The sequence below is a fragment of the Apteryx mantelli genome, chromosome 26, assembly GCF_036417845.1.
Source record: "Apteryx mantelli isolate bAptMan1 chromosome 26, bAptMan1.hap1, whole genome shotgun sequence".
NCBI lineage: Eukaryota > Metazoa > Chordata > Aves > Apterygiformes > Apterygidae > Apteryx > Apteryx mantelli.
Genome location: NC_090003.1, coordinates 4,593,187 through 4,617,106, shown reverse-complemented (window position 1 = coordinate 4,617,106; position 23,920 = coordinate 4,593,187). Strand labels below are relative to the sequence as shown.

The window sequence follows — 23,920 nt, the reverse complement described above, 5'->3', positions numbered from 1 at the left end:
CCTTTTGGAAGGACTGGCATGTCACAGCAGTGTGAGGAGGGGAGCTGGCCTGCCCCGGCCACCGCGGTGGTGGTGACAGCAGTTGCGCTGGGCAGTGTTTCTCTCTGCTGGCAAGGTTTGAGAAGTGACAGCCCACGGAGGAGGAGAAGGCAGGCTGCGGCCCCTTCCTGGAGCGTGAGCATCAGCCCGTGCTCGCCGGAGGGGTGGGAGGGTGCCAGAGATCTGGCACCCGGCTCGCCTGGAGAGAGGCGGAGAGGGAGAGCTGTTCACCGGCTGCTCTCGAGGAAACCTGAGCTGAGCGGAGATGGATTTGCAGTTGCTTTGAAAGGTGCTTCGGTGTGGAAGGGGGACCTCCTGCCCTTGCCGGTGGCGTGGGCCAACTGAGTTACACTGGCTGCTCCCAGCACCTGGCTACGGGGACTTGCCCTGGAGGGTCAGAAACCAGTGAGCAGGGGTGTGCCTGCCCCAGAGGAGTTACAGCTGTAGGAGACGTGTGGACGGCAGAGGAGGCTCAGCATTCCTGGAGCAAGACTGGCCCTACATCTGAACGGGGAGCTGAGAGGTAGCCGCACGCCGTCGGAGCAGTGGGACTTCCCTGCCTGTCCCTGCCGAGAGGATACGGACTCTGCTGAGACTGTCCTGCGCTGGCACCACTCAGGCTGTCTCTGTCCTGGCCCTAATCTCAGGAACCGGTGTGCTGGTATTGCAGCTGCCTCCCACCATCTCCACGCCAGGAACAGCTCATCCCCATCCCAGTAGCCTGGGCTGCAGAAGTTGAGCTCTCCGCACTTTTGCTTGGCGTTGTTTAGTTTGCTTTCCGTTGGCAGTTGTGGATCCGCACCTCCCCAGCTGGAAGAGGGACTGACAGCGCCTCTCCGGAGCAGGCTCAGATCCTGATGCCCAGGCTGGGTCTCTGAGATGGCAGATGTGGGGACAAACTCTTGCTGCTGAAAGTGACCCTGGCCTGCCCTGCCCACCTGCTAGCAGAGGATGGGAACCTCTGGGAAAACTTAGGTTTTGTGGCTGCCGAAGAAAGACTGGAGGGGGGAGGAGGGCATCGGCTTGTGCCTTGTGGCTGCTCTGCCTTGGATGGGTCAGTGGCAGGCTGAGCCTTGGCCCACAGCGTGACGGCCAAGCATGACCGCTTGCCAGTACCCCATGGCACCGGGGGCCTTAGAACGGGACCGGATGTACCAGCACAAGGTGTCCTTGGTGGTGCGTTATTTCATGATACCATGCAACATCTGCCTCATCCTCCTGGCCACCTCCACGCTGGGATTTGCCGTGCTGCTCTTCCTCAATAACTGTAGGTGTCCCCTGGCCGCGTGGGAGGAGCAGGGGGAGGGAGAGGAAGGGTTTAGGTCAGGCCAGCATGCCTACAGCTCTGACACTGGTGGGGAGCTGTCTGAATTTGGACCTCCCATTAGACCCTGCCGTCACCAGCTGGGCTCTGCCCTGTGCTGGGGGGGGGCGGGGGTCTCATCACTTGCATGTTGTGGTCTCATCATGAGCTGAGGAGGCGACAGCCTTCTCCGTCTGCTCTGTAGCTCTGTCCCACTTTTCTCTGAGATGTTGTTTGCCCAGAGCTGCGAAGCGGGGAAGCGAAGGTGGATGTGCCTGTGTCAGTCCCAGCTCCCCACTGTGCATGTTACGCGCTCTCTCTCAGCTGCATGAGCACACTCCTGCACCCCTTCTAAAATGCTCGGCCCCCTCCCTCCTGCTGCTCGAGGTCTGAGTGTGGGTGACACTATTGGGGAGGACAGGGACTTGGCCAGGGCTGCATGTGGGAGGTGAGGGGAGAAACATGGGCTCCTAGGAGTCCTGGTCTGTCCAAGGGCTTCTGCTGCTTCCTTATCATGGGCAACTGCTGCTTTTGAGGCCTTGTCACTATATATGATGAGTGGGAAATGCATCTCCTAGACTGCTACTGGATCCCTGCTCTCTATTTACTTTCTTGTTCTGAAGAATCAGCGGAAAGTTGGGCGTGATGGCGGAGTTTTCCGCTGGCTGGGCTGTTGATATGATCTCTAGCATGCCTGAGTAGATCACACACATGGGTGTGGGTGTATCTATGTATTGCTAACCACTCTAGGCACTGTGCCCCATCGCCTTGTTCTTGCCCAGGTGTTCATGCTCCCAAGTCCCAGCTTTCTCTGGGCACAGCCTGTGGAGGAGGACTCTTTCATGCAGTAGTGTCTTTGACCTCCCAGGCCAGGACATGCCAAGCACCTGCTGTGAGAAAAGCCTTTAGAAGGCAGGTGGGTCTGTGTGCTGGAAGACTTGCTCCTCTGGCTTCAGGATGTGCTGCTGCTTCTGGTGTGTGTGGTTTAAAAAACTCTCTAAAACTGGTAAAAACAAATGAATGCATTTAAAAAGCACTGCCCAGAGCAGGGCACCGGCAATGGAAGGGAAAGAGCCTGGCCAGTAAGGAAAAGGTTTGTTATCTGCCACAGCCTAACTTTACTGCTGTGGACATGTCACTTAATAGATGGGGTGGAGGGGACAAAATTTGACACTGGCTTCAGGATGTCTCCCATTCAGGATGGACAGAGCCTATGGAGCCAACCATTGGCTGAGTGAACCTCTTGTCACCCCTGCTTAATCAGTTGTTTCCTAGATGGAGAGGGCTGGCTGGTGGTGAGGCTGTACCACCGTGTTCTGGGCTCCTGCTGTCATGCCCTTGGGAGCTTTGCTCTTCCGCTCCCTCAGGCTGCCCTTTCTCCCACCATCACCTCCATCTCCTTGCCTAGGAGGCTGCAGTGTTCCCCCATTAATGTCCCTGCTCAGCCCAAATGACTTGATGAATCTGTTCCTTGGGAGGTGCTTGTGCGAGATAGTGTGATTTGCATTGTGGCCTTGGTGAAATGGTCTGAGGCAGCTCCCAGCCTGAAAATTACAGCTACCTGCAGCCCTGGTGGAAGCCCTGTCCCCTCACTGGTGCAGCCAGGCAGAAGACGACTGTTCCCAGAAGAAATCCAGAGCTGCCAGGTCCCAGCAAGAGATGGTCCGTTGATACAAGTAGGAAGGCCAGGGCTCCTGGGAGCTATTCTGGCCACTCCCTCCTTGCTGCGGGACCCTGCATGGTGTGCCGATGGGCTAAAACATTGGCCCAAAAGCCACTGGGGAGCTGTGGGCAGAGGGTGGGGGGAGGAGGAGGAGGCGTGAGCATGCAGAAAGGAACCTGATAGCCCTGTGTCTTTTTTGTTTCTTTGCAGACAAGCCCAATAGTTATTTTACCCAGACACCGCCAACCCCACGAGATGGTAAGTACACACAGTCGCTTGCTGGAGCTTGGTTCCTGCACTCAGGATGTACTTGAAAGCAAATGACTTGAGCCTCTTGTGCTTCTTCCAGCTGACGATGGAGAAGTGCTTCCCCGACCCAGTGATCTATTTTGCAGCCTGACTCACTTCTTTCTCCCCGAGCAGTATTGCAGCTCATACAGGCGTGCACTCCCTTGCCTCTCTGTCTGGAGTCTGCTGGGCTGCCTCCTCCCCAGGGATGCAGGAGTGTTTCCCTCCAGGGCGGGGAGGGAGGGTAGAGCATTGCTGTCCCTTGTTCCTCCTCATGAGACACAGCAGCCCTTTCTCTGGGGAAGGTTTCCCAGACAGCTGTGGTGGAGGTGGAAAGGGGCTGGAAGAGGAGGTGGGTTCTTCCATGTGTTGCCGGTGGTTTGCAGAGCTCGCCTGGTTCATCTGGTGAGGCAATGGAAGGGAGGGGACTAGGCAAGGGGGCCTTAACCTTAAAAAGCGGCAGCATGAATTCAGTGACTATTCTGTGTTTATCCCTAGAATGCCTTCCTGGATGTTGCGGAGGGAAAGGGGGAAGCTGAAGGAGGTGCAGAAAGTCTTGCTGGCGTGCAAGCAAAGCATGTCACGTGTGCCATTGGTGTGTGGCACTGAGTCCCAGGCAAGGGAAGGACCCTAAGAAGGTGATGTGCGGTATGCACGAGGAAACAGACTGAAACAGTGTTCTGCCTCCCTTGGTCCCCTAGTTTTTTTGGTGTAGCCTGGTCAGCAATGCAAGCGTCAGAGCAGCCTAGGCGAGGACAGTGAGAGAGTGCTAGTTTCAGTTCATGGGGCCCAGAGGTTGAGGGCTGTGTTTCATCTTGGCCTGGGCAGCAGCCGTCCTTCCCTGCCATCCTCCACGCTGCCCTGAGAACATGCGTAGGCCAAGCAGGGAGGGATGCCTGTTTGGGGGAGTGATGGGGACACAGTGTTTCCCTGGGACTGTCCGCTGCCTTAGCGGCTCTTGCTCCTGCTGTGAATGGATTGGAGTGGGCTGCGCTGATTCATGGCAGCAGGAGGTTAAATAAACAGAAAGCAGGTAGGAAACTCTGCAGCACCAGCATGTTGGGTATGGACTGAGCTGCTCAGGGAGGGGCACCTTTGCAGCTAGCAGAGGTTGCAGAGAGACTGTTGTCTGTTCGTTAAACCACTGTTTCTGCTGAACAGTCAAAGTCAAATCATCCCAACCCATCCAGTCTTGGATCTGTCGGCTGCTAACACTGTACAAATGCTACAGAAAATCTGTTGGGCTTGTGCTCCAGCTGGCAAAAGGTTTCAGCTTTGTCAGCATCAGGAGCAAAATGGAAAATGGTGTTCAGCTGGACATCAGGTATCTCTGCAGCCCTGGCCATAAAAGGTATGGACATGTGATTGTAACCCAGCCCTCCTTCCTTTCCCACTCTTGCTGGGTAGCACAGGTTTTTTTGTTTATGGGCTCTCTAACACCTACCTTCTCATCCCCCAATTTTGACTTTGTGAGACACAAGGCAGTTTGGTACCTTCCTTGTCCCCAGGAGATGGACTCCCAGCTCTTCTTCCAGAGCTAATAGTCCTTCCATGACAGTGCAGGTGGGACAGCAGTGCGGGGTTTTCTATGGATTTGCGTCTTTCCCTGTGTCTATGGCACTGACAAGGTCTCTCTCAGCTATGGATTCCCTGGTGTCTGATAAAAGGTGTGCTCACAGCACACATTTTCTCTGAGCCAGGGCTTTATTAAGGTCTTTCAGTTTCATAGAGTTGTAGGAACTTTGGTTCTGAGGCCGTGCTGCTATCAGCCGTTATCAGCAGGCTTAGAAGCTGTTGGGTGCAGGCAGGCAGCATGTGCTCAGATAATGTCATCCTAGGAGCCTTGTTTCCTCTGAAAATCAGGCTTAAAATCCCCTGCTTTCTGCTGGCAGGCTGTTCAGTCACCTTCCCCATCCTCCCTAGCTTTATGTGCACAGATAAGAACCTAGTAGAAAACTGCAGCCAATTAATAACACGTTTGTTTCTTTCTTTCTTTCCCTGATGGGGGTGGGGAAGGAGGCGGGGGAGAAACGGATGCTAGATAAAATGTGATTAATCTATAATTGGAACAGAGAAGACATCTAACACAAAAAATAAAAGCAAACGTAGGTGTAACTCCTAGCTTAGGGCTCCAAAATATTAGCAGCCTAGCCCATCCAGATGACATATTCCAAAAAATATCTGGTCCCTGCAGAGAGAAGCTGGAAAAGCACCACCCTTGGTGGTTTGCCAAATGAGGTGCCTCCTTTTGCAACCCTGAAGTGGTGCAAGTTCCTCTTGTAAAAGCCGAGAATTTCTTCTTTGGGAAGCTTTTTTGGGCAGAAGGGAGCACAGGGCAGAGGGGAAGAGGTCACCCCCCCAAAAGGGGGTGGTTCCAGCCTCCTGCTGTGCTGGAGAGACTGGCAGCATTCATTGCTTGTATCAGGCTTGGAGACATGGCTCTGGTCCAGCAAAGGCTCTTTAGATATACCTATTCCATCAACTTAGATGGGGCCATGCCTCTGCTTTTAAACTGATCAAGTGCTGAGGCTTGCTGGGTGAGGGCCATGGCTTTCCCTTCCTAGGCTTGCTATCCAGTGGTGGCTTTGGTGGGGTGAGGTGTTATGCTAGCAAGATCTGTGCCTGGCTGTCCTACTGATGACTGGAGGTGGCTGATGAGTGGTTTAACCCTTCTCTCCATCCCACAACTGGCTATATCTGAGAGAGATGGGCAAAGGAGGGGCCTCTGTCTCGCTGCATCACATTCATTTTCCCCAACCAGTATGTAGTAGTGCGACAAAAAGGGCTGGCAAGGACTCGGTGGGTCTCAGCAGGAGGTGTGTGCCCTGGGGCAAGGGGCTGTGTCCCAGTATGCAAAATGTGATAGTGCCAGTGTCAAACGTAGCAGGCCCAGTCAATTGCTTTTTCTCCAGCTGTGCTCCCTTAAGGTTTGCTGCCTCTTTATATTCTGGGCCAGATTCTCAGCTACTACAAATCTGCATATCTCTGTGGATGACAGTGGAGCAAGGCCCATTGCCACCAGGTGGGAGCCCGCACACCGAGCCAATAGATCTCTGCCCATTTGTACCAGCAGAGGATCTGCAACTTGGAATTTTTATCTGGAAATCCTAATACCAGTTGGTTTGTTGTAGTTTTTTCCCTTTCCATACAGTGATGCAAAGCTAGACAGCAAGCCATCTTCTGCCCTGGAAATGTCAAACCTCCAGTTTCCTTTTGAAGGAGGTGACTTCCCACACTTTCAGCAACTTTTCTGCAAAGACCCTATCCTGCATATGTAGAAGGTGCTACCATGATGACCACTCCCCTGGTGCTCAGGTGATGCTGGAAGTGAAAGACTTGCTAAGGCAGCAGGGAGATGTCCCTGATTAGTACTCATATGCTGTTTGTCTTCCTTTTCATTAGATACTAGTCTTACCCTAGAAAACTCTTCAACCACAGATTTATGGAGTGATCTCTGCTTCCTTTCAAAACAAGGCTGTTTAATGCTGTTAGCTTACTGTTTTCTTCCACATCTCCAATGCCGCTGGCATTCCCGCAGCTGAGCGGGGTTTTGCTAAACTCTATTGAGCATCTTAAGGCTTGGCTGTCTTAAATGCGTTGCTCCACTGAAGGTTCTTCCCATTTCCCAGCTGAGGAAATGGCCCCAGTGTCTTAGCTGGCTAATTCTCCTCCTTCCTCCTTCAGCAGTTTGGAGGAGTTGGGGAGTGTCTGTGCAAGGAACTGGAGAGTAGGTGGATGTTGGCTCAGCTGTGCCCCCCTCCCCGGGGCAGGAGTGTTCTGGAGTTGGGTTTGGCAGGTGCTGTGCAGGGGGCAGGCAGGGTGGGCTGTGCCTTCCTGCATCCCCTGGAGGGAAAGAGATGATGGGGGAGGATTTGGAGGGTCCCTCCTCCCTCTTGCCTTGTTCTTGCAGCATCTGTGATGACAAGTTTGATTTCTGTTTGTTTGCAGCATCTCTTGGTGGAGTCGTGTGGGGGAGACAAGATTGGTTTTATTGTTCGCTCTGCTGAGGGCAAAGCGAACAATAATCCTCTCAAAGCCATGGAGCCATGCTAGTGAGTGTTGGATTGGCTGCTCAGGTGGAATTGATGGGATGAGGTATCAGGCTATTAGGTTCAGCCCACCCTGGACTGTGTCCCCTATCAGTCACTCTCTTCTTGCCTCCCACCTCCTCTGGGGTGCTCTGCAGAGGTTCTGAAAGCCATCTCCACTTGGGTAATTGTTCGTGAGGTCTGTGCGGAGCATGGTGGCACAGCCAACAGCAGATGGCTCTAGAGATGAGACCAGCAGCCGTGATACAAAGCTGCCCTGCTCATGTAGGAGTGGGGGAAGGAGAGCAGGGCCTTGCCTTGCTGGTGGGAAGTTCAGCTCCAGCCATTCCTGCTCACATGCTCTGGTACTGTTTCTGTTGTTGAGAAGCATCTTTCCCTTTTGTATTTGGAGAGATGAGGGGCTGAGAGCAGAGCAAAACAGGGCAAGCTGCAACTTGGGACCTTCCTGGCAGGGTCTAGCCAGCGCTCTCTGTCCATGCTGCTCTTCTAGCCTTGCAAGGAAGGAAAAAACAAAAACAAAAACCACCCTCTTGATGTGGCACAGACTTGAGCATTCTGTTTAGCCCCTTTTGTTAGCACTAGTTTTTTGGGTCTGTGGATTTTGGTTTCTTGCTAACCCCACCAGCTTTTTGGATCAAGCCTGGAGTTTGCCCTAAGTCTCTGAACTACATCTTGCTTCAGCCTGTTCCCAGCAGGCATCCCTTGTGGAAGGGGGAAGTCATGATATATCTCTGGGAGTGGTGGGAGCCAGCCCTTTTGCTGGTCTCCATTCACCTTTGCAGGTATGTTCATGGTATCAGCCAACTGTGGGGAAGGTTCAGGTCCTGTGTCCTCTGAGTTTGGAAACAGCTGAGAAGGCAGGGAGGGCTGGATACCCATTTTCTTCTGGCAAGCATGGATAGAGTGATGCTGGTCCAACCTTTTGCACCGCTCACCAAGCCAAGGGTGCAGTGCTCAGCACTTACTTATGGGTGCATAAAAGCAGTGGTGATACATGAGACGAGGACATCTGAGAAATAAAATATTGGTAAAAAAAAAAAAAAATGCTTTCTTTTGCCTGGCAGCCCCATAAATAATAGAGTGTGCAGAGCAGAGCTTGGCTGGCCCAGGCAGGGGGTTAGGCAGAGAAATGCTGGTGCAGGTCCCTCTTCTTGTCTGCATTGGAAATCAGTTAGCTGATTAATCCTACAATGCCGTCAATCCTGGGTGTTGTCTTTGCTATGGCTGCTGGGTATCCTCTCATCAGTACTTTGCTACCAGCAGGAACTCTAGGAACCAGTCCCTTGCAATGCTGGCAAATGTCCCAAGAAGGGACACTGTCTGAAGAGGGAACCACTGGAGGGGAAAGGGAGCTGGCCTGAAGAGGACAAAGCCATAGCAATCTGTCTCTTCATTGGGTGTCAAAGGTGGTGCTACATGCCATTGAGAATCTGATTTGTGACAAAGGGGGGGACTGTAAAATATTCCTGACCAGGAATCAGTTGATAAGTTTCTGTGGGTTGAGCCACTGCATTGGCCATACTGAGACAGCAAGAGTCTGGAGGGTGTACCTACCTTGCCTCCCTGAAAAGAGGATACTTCTGCTAGGAACAGCAAGGTGTTGTTGGGAAACTGCACACATATTCATGCCTCCAGTCACAAGCTGCTAATCTGTTCTTTTAAACTGTAATTTTAAATGAAAGGTGCCAGTTTGCAGCAACTGTAGTTGAGCTAGGTGAGATCGCTGTTCCAAGAGCCACGAGGAGATGATGAGATAGATCTATGAGCTGTTCCCAGGTCCTGGAATAGACAGTTACTGCTATGTGCCTGTCATTGCAGGAGACTGGATTTCATGACCTGGCTGCTGTCTTCTACTCTGTGTCTTATCTGCTGTGGAGGTGAAGCCAGGGCATAGAGACACCATGTGGGGCAGCATGTATGGGAGAGGTCTTGTCTGTCAGCACAGGGCTGTGGTTCCCTTCATCACAGGGCATTGGCTGTGCCTGAGTGTAAACCACACATCAGCGGACAGGTCAGCAGTCCTGGTCTTGCTTCTTGTGTTTGATGTTTCACCAGGGGAAGATGCTCCTTAATTCTGTTTGATTGTTTAATTAACATCCCATAATTCTGATGAGCAGCTTCCTCTGTCCATAACATATTGGCACAGATGTAAGGAGGAAGAAATAAATTGCCTGGGGCTTAGAAGTCGCATAAGGTGCTTAGCTCCCCTCACCTGCCCTACAAGGTTATGCGTGCTGCCCACAGACCACCTGCACTGTATCAGGATGAGCAGATCAGTCCTGCAGGAAAAGCTGCCCCTGCGGAAGACAGCATGTGACTGATAATGGATGAGGAGCTGGGAAAGGTGGCTCCAGTGATGGTGGCCTCCAGTGATGGTGGGCCTTAGGTCTTTGTGAAGCAGGGACAAAGATGGTTGGTTGTGTCTAGTGCCTGTCCCTGTGCTGAAATGTTTTGGTGCTGGCACAGGTCTGTCAGCTGGGAGGAGGTTGCAAAATGAAAGAGAAGGTGAAGAAATCCCTGGCGGGTAGCTTGTTGGCTAATTGTGCTGTGCTGTCAGTGTCAGACTTGGACATCTTGGGTTTTCAGAGCAGAGTAATGTAGTATCCTACCCATTAAGCGAAAATGAGCACTGTATCTTCCCTCACCCAAAGTGACACCTTCTTCTGCCTTGTGCCCAGTGGATGCTATTTTAAAGAGGGTTAAACCTTGAAGGGCAGTGGCAGTAGGAAGGCTGGGCACTGGCCCACACCCTGGGAGTTAGGTATGCTGTCCACACCTTCCTCTCGCTACCAAATCCATGCTGAGCCTCTCCTCCTCCAGTCCCCATTGAAGGCTGAGGCCTGGAAGGCAGCCTTGGGCTTTTATTTTCTCAGAGGAGCTAGGTCGCTCTACAGGCAGCTCTACACTTCTCTCTGTGCCTGCTCAGGGGGGGCAAGGGAGGGAACACTCAGTCACACTAGGAAGGAAGCTGTGAAAATATAACTTAAAATAAAACACAGGCTCTTCATTTTCGTTCCCTTTGTGCATGGCTGTACTGGAACACTCTGCTGGCTTTGGCTGCTAATCCCAGCCTGTTTCTCTTCTGACACAGACCAATATAAGACTTGGATCCTGCAAAATGAATTCATAGCCCAGGCTCCTTGGAGGGGCTGGTCTCGGTTAGTAGAACGGCAAGGTCTTACAGACCTGTCTCTCTTTTCTCTGCCCACAGATGCATTTACCAGCCACATGTCTTTTCTCACAGCCCCCTTGCTCCTTCCCACCAGTGTTTTTCCTAGCCTCTAGCTCTTTCCTGCCCATGCAGTTTGAAAGGTATGTAGCTGACTTTCAGCAGCTTGAGTGGTGAAATTTGATCCACTTCAGCAATAATCCATCTCACTTAAGGCCTCAGACCATGGTGTCCACCCTGTCAGTTCCCCACATAATAAATGCTGCCAGACAACAGAGCTGACAGTAAGCCGTGCTGATGCTCCTTGCAGTCCCACAGTGGCTGCTCTGACCTCTCCTGTCTGTGCCAGAGAAGTAGAAAGCGTGCATGTGTGGGGAGGGGGATGCTTCCTGGAGAATGCACGTGTTTGGGGTGTGGGGAGTGCCTCAGAGCCGGGGCAGCTCTAAACTGTTTAGATACCCTCCTGTCTGGCTGTGTTTTCAGTACTCTTGTCACAAGCCCAATTACTGCTAAGTAATGTCTACTTTGCCAAGGCCTGCGTCTGAGACAAAAGAGAGCAGCCTTTTCTGGCAGCTGGCTTCCAACAGTGTGAGTGGTGACAGTGCTAATGCACCTGTGCTTTTAACCTGATCAGTTGTGGGAGAGGGAGGCTAAGGGATGAGAAAGACCAGCTGAAACATCTGTCTAAAATAGCAGGGCTCTGAGGACAGCTCTCAAGGAAAGATGTGGGCCTGGCCATATGAATGAGATGGCTTCTGGTTTCTTGGTACGTATTACCTGCTGTCCTCCAGACAGCTCCATCTCATCCCTTTTTTATGCCAGATTCCCAACGCCATGAACACTATGCAGTTGCTGTCTGCAATTAACACGGAGCTGTATTTTTCCCATTAGTCCTCCAGTTATAAGAGCTGGGCTTACCACCCTTCCTTCCCCTCTAATGAAACTAGTGTGCAGCTGGGCTGAGGGTGTCTTTGCTGTGCAGAGAGGAACTTGGGGGCGTCAAAGCATGGTGGGAATGCTTGTCACACATCATGTAACAAAAAAAATCACTTGGTTTGCGCAAGGTTAAATTTTTACAGCAGGCTTCTCAGCAGCTTTGTCCTTTCTTTGTCCAGCTGCTCCCTTTTAATTACATAGTGCCTCCTAGTTCCTCGGTACTTCATTACAATATGGACTGAAATATTGACCTGCTGAACTGTTGATACTGTGCTAGCGTGGTGTAGCTTTGGGCTGCATGCAGTGTGGGGCTGGACCCCTGCAGTATCCTCAAACATCACGGACCATACCAAAGAGAGGACTGATGAATGCAAGCTAGTGGCTGCCCCATCTATAAGCTGCCTGGGACTTGTGTTTCCCTGTTGACAGTGAGGGTTTGAGGCTGCCTGATGATTTAGCATGTTAGCCTGGGACTGGAGAGCTTAGATGTGTGTTGTGTCGTAAATACCTCACAAGAAACTCAAGTATTTCACTGAATTTCTTTGGGGCCCGTGTTCCCAGCTAGGGTAAAACTGGATGGGAAAGACTCAAGCCGATTCAGGGGCCTTAGCTGAACTGCCACGTTGCTCCAACACGTCTTCTCTGGCTTGGGATACCTATGGTAAAGGCTGTGGCAAGAGGTAGTGGCTCTCTGGGCAGTCTTGAACATGCGGTGACTTCACCCCCATGCACTTTCCCAGTGCTGACCAGTCTGGCTGCAGTGAAAGGGGTGGTGTTACAGCTTGGGATCCTGCCCGTTCTGCGTACCCTAAATATCGCAGCAAAGCGTGCTTCAGCTAAACCAGTTCAAACTGGTTCAGGGTTGCTCTGGAGAGAGAAGAGATGCTAAACATAGCTCTTCAAAAAGCTGAACAGTAGATGAGGTAGCTGCAGTTATTAGACACCACTTTTGATTTCTTGAGAGCATTTTTTTTCTCCATTTGCAGTGAGGTTTGAGCTTTCTCCTGGAGATCAATTTATGCACTTTCATGTTATAGGGTGTAAGTTTGGGGAAGGAGTAGATGGGAGAAGTATTAAGATATTCCTGTTTTTCCCTGTATCAGGTCCTTGCTGAGATAGCAAATCCCCAACCTTACCTCACTTTCCCCAGGTCTCTGCCTCATGTCTCTCAAGACCATCTTTCTGGCATTTAGCCCAGGAGAGTTGTGACAAAGAAGCAATGGCCTGAGGTGCTTTATCTTCTCTTCTCCTTTGCTGTAGCATGCTGGAGTCATTGCATAATGCCTTACAGAGAAAGCCATTGCATTACTACAAGCTCCCACCTCAGGCCCCTGCAAATACTGCCTGCTTCTTTGCTTCAGGAGGAGGTTTTCTTGACAAGTGAATGTTTGTTCTTCTGGGAACGTGTCTGAAGGTCACAGTGACACAATGCGAGCCTCACTCTTTTAGTGACAGGAAAATGTTTGCTGAAAACAGGAGCTGTTGTAATTGTGTGGCTGTGCTCCAGGTGTGCTGGGATGTGCTTGGCCCAAGGCAGACAACCCAAGCACCATGCTGCCGGGAAGAAGAGATCCAGCTCCTCTCAGGGGTGGGCTGCTGGGCTAAGATACCGCACGGAGTATTTCCCTCCTGCATAACTGGTGCTCAACCTGCCAGGGTCACCAAGGCTAAATACCTTCTGGCCAGGAGCCCTTAGCACAGGATTGCTTCCTAAGCCAGCCCGCTGGGCAGCCCTCTGTGGCCAGCGGCAAAGGGTCAACCCAGAGCAGATGTGCTGCAGTGAGCAGGGCAGCGCTGGCCCAGCCAGACTTACTTCAGACCAACGCGGCTTTAAGGTACAGTCACTACATTTAACAATTAATATGAAAAGCAGCGGGAGAGCAGGAGGAGTGAGGCTAGGCAAGACCCATGGGCTTGAGCAAACTCCTTCAAAAGAGAGGCAGAAAAGGCTTGCCAGAGCCTGGTGCTTTGAACGCCTGGCAGCCTGGGGCCTGGAAAAGGTCAGCAAATGGCAGTGTGCTGGGTTTGCCTGACAGTGCGGTTGAGTGCTGCCGTTGGATCTGGTGCATCTGGGGAGGAACCCTCCTGCCCTCCAGCCATACAGACTGCTGCAGCCCTCATTTCCAAGAACCGTTTCCTTGCTGAGCGCTCTAATCTCCCTGATTTGTAAACATTTGACACTGTTTTGCAGATCATGGCCTCTGCAGACGGGTGAGCACAGATTAAAACAACCCAACTATGGCTATTTCTTGCCTTTGCCTCCCTTCCTTATGTGGGCTATGTACAGGCTGCCCTCCCATTTGGGTGTCTACTTTGTGCGCATTGAGCTGTCTTCAGTTTCTTTGCAGAGTGCCTCCTCAGGGCAGATTCATGCTCTTCACTGCTTTATCTTTGGGAAGGCCGGGAGGGGTCTGTGTGTGCTGGGGTGTGCAGGCAGGACAGCGGGAGCTGGCTGCTGAGGCAGGCTTCTTGTCTGCATCTGTTGTGGAGCACGTTTCCAACCCACTCCTATCTCTGATAAAGGCTGATGGATTCTTCCAGTGATTAGCCTGCTCAGAGCTGCTCTCGCAAGGGGACTTGTGACAGATTAATGAGAATCTTTTAAGATGTTTGATTTGCAGGAGTGACTTTGTTTCATATCCTGAGAACATGATGCCTTAAACTCCTCCCTGCTCTGCCCTGCCCTCCCCCAGCACCACCCTCACCTTGCTCACCACCAGCTCTGTGTGCCTCCTGCACATGGTTTTGCTTTTAGATCTTCCAACTGATCGACTCTTTTTTTTTTTTTTTCCTTCTTTTTCTTCCCCCCTCCTTTAATTATGGAAACATGTAGTCAGCTCTCTTCCCACTTCTCCTTTGTCCTCCTAGCACACTTGCAGGCATTGCTGGTTGCAGCCCTGAGATGGGCCAGGCTGCCTTTACCAGCTTGGGGAGGAAGGGATGATAGGGACAGGAGCGCTGACTTTGCTCTGCTCCTGTTCTCAGTTTGTATCTCAGTGGTGGTGGCTTTTAGAAGTGAGGAGTTTTTCCAGGCAGCGGGGCTATAAAAGGCTGTGGCTGGTGAAGACTGAGCTTCTGGGGTTCCCCTGGCTGCCTTCCTGTGTGACACAGGAGTGTAGTGTGCTCAGGGGGTGCTGAACTACTACGCTGTGGTCTCAGGAGGAGATACCTGGTTTCCCAGAGATCTCTATGATGTGTTGAGCTGTGCATGAAAGATCCTTGGAGAACTGAGAGCACCTGAATGGTTGATGCCTGTTGTTCTCTCTCTTTCTTAAGGATCTTCCATCCTCACAACATGTCAGCTTGAAAATAGTAAGTGGTCTGGGGACTTGTGGAGAAGTTCTTCTGGCCTGTGGGACCACAGCTGTGCAGTTGCAGCGTAGCCTGGCTCCATAGCTAGAGATGTGGAAGTAAAAGGTGTGCACCATTCCAATGAGCAAAGGGGAGTGCTGCCTTTCCCATTCCCTCTGGTTTGTGTAGGACTGCTCACAGGGATGCTGGTGGTGCCGTTAGCCGGTGTTTCTGACTCCCCTCACGCTGTGCAGGGAGGTTAACTGCAGCTTTCCAGATCCGTTCAGTGGTGTTGCAGTGGGATCAGCGTCCCATGTTGCAGGCAGGGACACAGGCAAGCGGGTGAGGACGGGCGTCCAGCAGGCCTGAAACAGAGCTGGGGCTTGCGGCTAACGTTCCCCTTGTCCTGCTCTGGTTACGCCAAGGGTAGGGCCTCTAAGCAAAAATGCCAGGTTAAACGGCATGGTGTTGACAATATCCAGTGTGACGCCTCTGCAGCTCTTCCCCGGGAGAGCCGGTGCCGATCCCCGCGTGGCCTGTGGAGGGGCTGGGCTGCGTTGGCCAGCGCCGTGGGGGACAGCCAGGCTCTCCTGCACCACGGTGCCTGCGCGTGGCTCGCCCGGCCCTGCGGTGGGGGCCTCTCCTGCCTCTGAGCAGGGCAGCAGGCTCCTTCTCCCTCACCAAACAAGCTGTGCCTGACATAATTAATATTGATGGCAGGGAGGGTGGGCCCAAGAAGAGGAGTAAACGTGCACAGATGAGTCTCCTCGGCTGGAGCGCCAGCCTAACTCGTCGCCATGGCAACGTGCACCTCGATCTCATGTAGAATTAATGCTGGCCTTTGCTGTCCTGACACACGCGCACAGGGCTCCTTCCCCGGGGCCTGCGTGCCCACCCCCTGGGCCTTGCCTTTCTCTCCCTCCTTTCACCTCAAAGACGCTGCAAAAGCAGTTCTCTCCTGCATTTTGCCTGCTCTCTCTGGCTTTCACGCCGATAGTGTCCTCATAAATTGGATGGCGACAGGGCAGGTTTGCTCATGTTGTTGTGACAGCACGTTGTCCCTTCTCCAAAAATAAGGCTCAACCTCTGCTCCAGGACCTAGGGATTTATTGCACGCATTCTCTTGTTTATTGCTCTTACAAGTGCGGTCACCTTGCATGCAGTTCCTGTCCTCTGGCTGAGGGACAGAGTCTGGGGAGGCTTATCACAGGCTCCTTCTCTGGGCTCCAAGAGCACCGTCTACCACTTTTAAATGTTTTCTCGACTGCTTCATGATGGTCGCTGCACCTCTTTTACATGGGCATTTAACATTGGTTGCTCTGAGGCAGGATTTGGGTCAAGACAGGTCACTGTTATGGCCAGCTGGTCCACGGGGACCAAGTGGGGAATAGTGGTAGGTGGGAAGTAGAGATGCATGTCGGCTTGCTAACTGCCAGCATGCATTAGGGATGTGAAATATGTATTAGATCGTCACAGCTTTTTCCCTCTGCTGCCCATCCTAGCCAATAGAGGGCTGCTCTCCACTCTCTATCCCCCGGTGCTTTATCTGGTCTGCTTTTAAATGGCTAAAGAAATGGAGCACTTACTGCTTTCCAGAGAAGAAGAGTTTTTAATCTATTAGCATTAGTTTAAAAGGCTACACTGTTGCACATTTGGCATGGACATCCTCATTCTTTAATTTCAGACTCTTCCTATTAACAAGATTGCCGAATCCCTACTCCACATATGATAGGACAAGGATGAAGATATTTACCCTGGACAAATTCTTTCTACTCAGTATTGTTACTATGGGCTTAGCCACTCCAATGCTTCTTTAAACTTGTTTTTATCCTTGAATGTCCTTGCCCACAGTACAGGTGACATTATGCTTACCATCTAGTAGGTCAGCCTGTTTCTGACTGCAGAGCAGTCTCTTGACCTGGATGAGCCATGTGCCCTGTGGGGTCACTTGGCCCGTGTACCTGTGTTGGCTGACAGCAGGTAGCAAGGGAAAGTGTGGCAGCTCAAAGGAAGATGTTCTGGCTTTGTACCAGAAATTCGGAGCCTTTCTCACTTCCCTGTCCCCCATCAGAAAGAAATGTGGAGCAAAAGCATGTGGTATGTGTCAGCTGTTTGGGAGCACGTGATGTTGTTGATGGTCTCAGTTCAGTTACCAGCGAGTCCTTGGACATGCAAGTTGCCCTAACCTGCCTGTGTGCACTGCTGGGAAGTCCCTCTTTCTCTCTCCTTCTCCTGCCCCCATTCCTTGCTGCAGGAATTCTTGGCTGCATGTATACTGAGCACAACAGTGTAGCTGTAGGGTTTTGTCAGTCTTTCCTCTCTCCTACCCCTTTCCTGTCATCAGAGATGCTTTAAGCCATGAAAGTAGGTAAATCCCACCCTCCTGTCTCCCACCCATGAGTTTTAATCAAGTTTCCCACTGTGCTTTTCTGTTTGTTTTTCTCCACCTATTCGGAGAAGGTAGAGACTCCTCTGTGATCTGGAGCCAGTCCAGGCTGGGAAATGCACATTTTGCCTTCAGCAGAGAAACCTGGCTGGGGAAGGGAAGAAACTGTTAGGATTCATCTGCATGTTTTCTAGGCATCTCCCCTTCCTCTGTGGATATTCAGGGACCTGCTCCTCCATTGGCAAGATTCCTGCTGAGGAGAAGGCTGCAGTCTTGGGGGTCTTAATGGCTGGGGGGGCAGAACTGTGTCTACCAGTGCCCCACTCTGGCACTTCATAGTGGTGGCCTGCCTGTATGGCCTGGGCACTGCCAGGACAAGAGGGGAGGCAGACATGCACTCAGTGCAAAGGGCTGGGGGGCAGGGGGGTGCAGTAAGCAATCAGCGAGCCGCTCCAGTAATTTTTTTCTTTTCTGTGTAGTGGAAAAGAGCAATTTTGACATTAAAATCCTAAAATGTTCCTCCAGTTTAATAACAATAATCATAAATGGAGTGTGAACGCTTAGGGCTTATTAGATAGAGCTCTTCACCTCAAGATCTCCAAGCACTCGACGAAGCCAACTTATTATTAATCTCTACTACTTGCATTGAGCTATTTACCTACTGATATCAGGAGGCTGGTGATTATTATTATCTTCATTTTTTTTAGTAAATGGGAAAACCAAGGCGCAGAACTTGATGGTGAGTTGAGGCTATGAAGCTGGAAGCAGTATATGGGGCCGTATATGTGCGTGTTGTGCCTTTACTCCAACATCAGCCTTCTCCCCAGAGAAGCAAATCCTTCTCAGTGCTTCCAGCAGCAAATGTGCAGCCAGCTGGGTCCTTGGTGTACCCAAAGTAGGGCTCTAAAAGCATGGGGGAAGAGGTGGCCACCGGACACCTCCCCTCTTGCTGGCAGCTGCCCTGCATGCTCACACCAACTCCTGCATCTCTCCACGGAACGGAGTTGCATGCAGGAAGCCTCAGCAGCTCAAAGCCATTCTCCTGTTAGCTCTGGTCCTCTCTGTCAGCCACAGTGGAGCTGTCCTGTTCTCAGCTGTCCTTCCAGTCGTTCTTTGGGCATCTGCAGGCATTGTAGGAGGCAAAGAGGTGGAGCCGGCACCATCTGCCCTGGCAGCTCCTCTTGGAGTACCAGCCACCTGTGCCCTGCGCACTCTGCTCGGGGAAATGCTGAGCTGAACTTTGGCAGTGGCTTTCATGGTAATGAAGCATCCCACTCCCTTCCTGCTGCTAATTAGGGGTTGCCTGAGGAAGCGTCAAGGATGGGATGGAAGGCTTGGATTTAAACCAGTGTCATTGCACCTGGCGCAGGAGCCTAGCTAATTATTCTTCATTCGGCGGGAGCAGCTCATTTCAGATGAGTGCCAGCACCTTAGGGCCCAAACCACAGTAAGAAGCTCTCTGCAACCCTGACTCTCACTGTTCCCACCCCAGTTTCAGTTGCCAGTGTGGATATGCCCCCAGAAGTTCCTCTCAGCTTGTCTTGTCTCTCCTCTCCCCTTTCCTTCTCTCCTAGTTCTTTGATGCAGGCATCCCACTCCAACCCCCTGAGTGCTGGGCCACAGGCAGGACAGAGGAAAGCTTTTCCATAGGTCACTTCTGTTATTTGTTTGCTGTGCCTGGTTAGGGTAAGCAGTACCTCTGCCTTTTGGGAGGAGCCATCCGCTCTCTTGCCCTCTGGGTTTTAGCGAACGCCCCATGCTGCAAGCCCACCCGGCCAGGCGAGGTCTGCCTCGCAGGCTGTTGTGCGGTAAAGGAATATCGTAATGACATCTGAGTTCATTCCTCCATCTGCTCGTCTCTGTGGGAGGGGAGGAGGGCCACGGGCCGGGAGGCGGAGGCCAGCCATGGCTCCAGCTGTAGCTGGGTTAGTGCTGCTGAACGTGCTCCTGTTACCTGTTAAAGAATGCCATTCTGACCTGTTTCTTCAGCCCTGGCAGTGCCCTGACCCTCACCTGCTCTACGTTGTTCAGAGTAAAGGCCAGACCACTTTGGTACGCCCGCTCGCCTTCCCCAGTTATCTGGAGGACAGGAAACTCTCATTAGCCTTCTTTTGTGCTCTTGGTCTTGAATGAGGTGGTGACTGCAGGACACAAGGCAGAGCCTCAGAGCCCAGCACATCTGAGCTGGAATGAGGCTCCAAACCCAGTATCATCCTTCCCTACCCATGATCTCTTCTAAAGGCCTTTCTTGCTTTTGCATGTTCAGCCTGGGAATCAGTAGGGGAGAGGAGACTGCTTTGTCCACCCGTGGGACTCATGTTGACTCATTTGTGGCAGGAAGCGTGTTAGCATGATTTAGTTCTAGCAGCACCTTTTGCTTTCCCCCTCCTCCCCAGCAGGTGCACTCTTTTTATTATTATTATTATTATTATCTTATTTCTGCTCCAGTGGCACTAAGAGACTTGGAAAGGCTTGGCTGGGATTCAGCATGGTTACAATAAGCCCAAGCCCTCCCTTTTGTTCTGTACAGCTTGCTTAAGGGTTGTATAGATGCCTCACTTGGGCTGTTTCTCCACCTCGTCTTCTGCGGCTCTGGAGGTTTGGGAAAGGTCAGCTCCTAGCTGTAGCTTTTGTCTGTTCCAGGCAAGTGCTACTCTCTTTGTTTGTCAAATGTATTGCTGCACTTCTCTGCCGCTCTAGGTTGATTTAACCAGAGCCGTGCTACGCTTCAGATCCACTTTCTGCCCAGCCTCAGCGTGTGCTTTATAGACAGTTTCAAAGCATGGTTTTGGATTCAGAGAATGAGCGCTGGGAGAACATGTGTCTCCTGTGCAGACTGGGGAGCAGGCGCAATATGCTGCAGCCTCCAAAATCCAGATCAGAGACTCCATCTGTTGCAAGCTCACACTGACCCCAGTTCCTCACTGCCTCTTAGCATCTCCCCTATAGAGGTGTCCATCATACCTGGCTGAAGGGTTGCAGTAGACAAGACAGGCTTCAGGCTTGGTCCCAATCACAGCCATGGCATGGGTTACCTCAACCCAGGCCAGGCATGTCGGTCAGGTGACAGAGAAGGCACACTGGTAGGAAAATATGCAGTCACTATCCTGGCAACGTTGTATAGATGTAACCAGAGTGGTAGCAGGCAGGGAGAGCCTTGGTCCCTCTGTGTATGCCTTGTGTGTGGTACTTATCTCACAGTTAGGTGAACTGGAAGGTGACTTGCTTATGCTGGCCAGCACCACCTCTGCATTTCTCTCTGCCCAGTTTTGCCTCAAATTTGGAGAGTGAAGGTAAGGACAGTCCCATCTTGGCCTGATGCCCGGGGGAGCAAGCCCCAGTCCCTAAAGTGTTTGAAATAACAGCAGTGCTGTAAATAGAGAGCAGTCTGTAGCCCCTCAGTTATGGGGAATTTTTTATAGCACATTTGTTTCCAGCACTGTCAGGGATCAAAGTTAAGAGTTTCTTGCACTCCTGCATGCTTTATCTGCTGCCCGCAGTTTGTTTGGAGCTGTCCTGTACAAGCATTAGGAGAAGAACTCTGTGCCTTGCTTGCTCCTGCTTTCTGCCCAGGTTCAGCTAAGCACTTCTGTGCATGTTGACTCTCTTCCTAGGAAACTGGACATAAAGGCATGGTTAGTGCTGAGTATCCTGGAATTAGGCTGATAGCCTCTTCTTTTTGTTTCTAATTTCCCAACTTTTATTCCTTCCGTGTCAGTGATGGTCACTGCTTCTTGCATCCCGCCAGAGAGAGAGATTTTGGAAGAAAGAAGCTCCCTCTGAATTTCATCCTTTTCTGAGTTTTTTTGACTGAGTCTTCTTAGCAAGCATAATAAACCTGTTTCATCTCTTGCATCTGGCAGGGGAATTAAGGCTTTTTGTTTTGTTCTTGTTGGTGTTCTAGGCTTGCCTCGTCCAACTGCATCACTGTATTGAATAGGTGAGTTTTAAAAATCGTCTACTGTGAACAAATGGGCTTCTTCACCAGTAACAGCAGACATGATTAGAAGTGAAAGAAACTTAACCAATTTGCTTGTCACAGTTTGTTTCTGGTTTGAAGCATTTTTGTTGCTTGCTTTTGTCCGTTTCTCGGCCTGAACACGGGAAATCAGTGAAGCTGGGTACTCCTCCACAAAAGGTGATTCTATCTCACGCTGCCATAGCCCCACTGCCCTCAGTCCTGCCCTGATGTGTCCGCAACACCTGGGCGTTCAGCCTTACGCCATGAGTGCTGTAGTGCCTGGCTGCTTTGACGTACCATGGCTTGGAAGTTTCTCCGCGCAATAACGGGGTTCCCTGGAATGTAAATGAAAAATAGAAAGGTGTCCATCAAATTTAGATTCTATAAAAGATCATTTTTTTACAGTGTTAAGCAGATGCCTCCTCTTTGGAATGTGAGGTAAATAAATACCCTTTATCATCTCTTTTGTTCAAATATTGGTCTATATCGCTATTTTTTTTATATATATGGTTCCAAATGGAAGAACAGACTGAAAGTTCAATTCTGATAAAATATCAGTTTTATTTGTTTGGCCTCACCCAGTTAACTTTATAACACTTAATTGCTCTTCTGTCATTTATCATTGTTTTTATGCTTTCAAATTAAGAGATTTTTAAATATACTTGGGAGAAACAAATATGAAGAGGGTCACTTTAAAAGTGACAAGACCAAGTTTGGCTCCAAACCTTAATAAATAATTTTGAAAGTTCCTTTAAAAAGAATCAAAATCATTAGCAATGTCTCAACCTTTACTCCTTCGAAAGTCTGGTCCGATATTTAAAGCCTTTTCCCTGCCAGGTTTGGCAAGCTGGCTCCTGCAGAATTGTCTTAGGCCTGGAAAGAGAAATAGAGAGCAGGAGAGTGAAGGCAAAAGTGACATTGATGCATGACCAGTGCTGAAAGGAAATGGACCCTAAAATAGCAACAAGTATATTGGGTTGGGCACATCTTCTGATGTGCTCAGTGCTGCCTTGAACTGGGTTCCCGTGAAAAACTTCTTTGATTTCAGTGGGAGCAGAACTAGGTCAGTTGCTCACTTTGGGAACTCTTCCTTTAGATGTATAAGGGTCTTTTTTAATAATTTGAAGTAAAAGACGAGACCAGAAGAGGGCAAGAAATTAGAGAGCTGTCCCTGTCACCTTCTTTGTAACTCTGGGCAAACTTCTTCCTACCCTGGTTTCCTCATCTGCAACTGGGCCAGCGTGTACTGAAGGTAAATGAAAAGCAGTGCGCAGACCTGGCCTCCTGCGGTCCCTGGGCCCCACAGGGAAATAGGGGCCTGGAGGAGCCTCTCTGCGTGGCAGCAGACAGGACTTTCCTGCAGACTGCAGCCTGAGCCAGGGTCTGTGCAAGGTGCATGGCACAGCATATCCATCCTCCCAGCAAAAGAGCTGTCACCTTGTCTTTGCCGCTTTTCCCTGCTGCATTTGGAGCTCTTATCCTGGTCCATCCCTTTGGGACAGCATGACCCTGGGAAGAGGGTGGGGATCATCCCATGGACTCACTACAAGGAGATCTGGGGTAGGTTTTCTTTGCTGAGATGATAAAAGTACTGATGGCAATAGTTCTTTCTGGGCTGAAGCTGGAATTTACGGTTTTGGGTGAAAGCCTCCATAGCATTCACACCCTCATCTCCACCTGTGATGGTAGTTTGTCTAGTCCCTTTGGGCAGAGGCCATCTTGGGGAGCAGCACAGGGGTCCCCTTGGGTCTGCACAGACAGGGGGAGTCCTGCTCCTCCCTGTGGCATCCCGCAGGCGCTGCCCAGACAGAAGTCCTTCATGGGACTGCTCTGGAGGGCAGCTGGGGGGAAGGGCTGCATAAAGGCCAAGTTTATCAGCTTGAGCGCTGAGGAGGCTGGTTTGGACCCCTCTCTCCCTGGACTTGGGAACAGAAGGTTTAGCAGGGAACCTTTCTGCTTGGCAGGTCAGGATCTAGGCTGCTTTAGAGCATCCTGGGTGTTTGAGTAATTTAGCTGCTGTCTCAAATAACTGAATCTGTAATCACATATCACCTCCCTTTCCCCTCGGTGGCAGACGTGTGGCTGGGGGCAACGCATAGGCTGGCAGAGCAGTGGCTGATCAGCTACCAGAGAGCGCATGAGAAAACCGACCTCCCCAGCGGGTCTCAGCCCCCCCCCAGCTCCTCTGAGGGGACATCTGCTAATGCGCAGCTGTGACAGGCCAGGGCAGCAGCTATTGATCTGTGTTAACCTGAACTGGGAACTCGGGGGGGCACAAGTGGGTGTGCATTTGGGAAATGGATATGGCCCAGCCGCTGCACAAGGGCCCTTTCTTCCCTGCGTTAACAGCCGATTTGCTGCAGCAGCATTAGTCTCCCACATCCCTGCTCACCCACGTGCGTTGGGGTGGGAGGATACTGGTGCAGCTCTTGGGGGTGGCTGCACGATCTCTGTGCTCACGCATCTTTCAGCACCTTCTCAGTCTTTCCCTGGGTGCAATCTCTTTTGTCCAGGTGACCGTTCCTGCTAGCAAATCTCCAGCCTGAGCTTTAATTACTTTGCCTCCTGCTTGTTCTCTCTCCAGAGGGAGGCTTGACAGCGTGCACAGAGCTTGCCTAGGAATGCAGAGGCTCCAGTGCAATCCTTGGTGCTATGGCCTTGGTCACATCACTGCCTGGGTTGTCTTTTCTACAACCCAAACTAGCTCTGCACTAGCTAATACCAGCAGTGGTATAGCCTGACAAAGCCCGCGCAGGGCTCTGCGTAAGGTGTGGGACCATTAGCTGCCTCTGAGCATTGGGAAATGGTGGCTGTGCTCACCCTGGGACCATGACT

At 51.3% G+C, this 23,920-nt stretch overlaps 1 protein-coding gene across 1 annotated transcript in view; it reads left to right on the top strand.

Annotated features, from left to right (window-relative positions):
* The window catches only part of AGRN (agrin), a 149,872-nt gene that overhangs the window by 73,471 nt on the left and 52,481 nt on the right, over positions 1 to 23,920 (top strand). Inside the window, 1 exon segment of the mRNA XM_067311020.1 lies at positions 3,216 to 3,263. Coding sequence (XP_067167121.1) covers positions 3,216 to 3,263 — 48 coding nt within the window.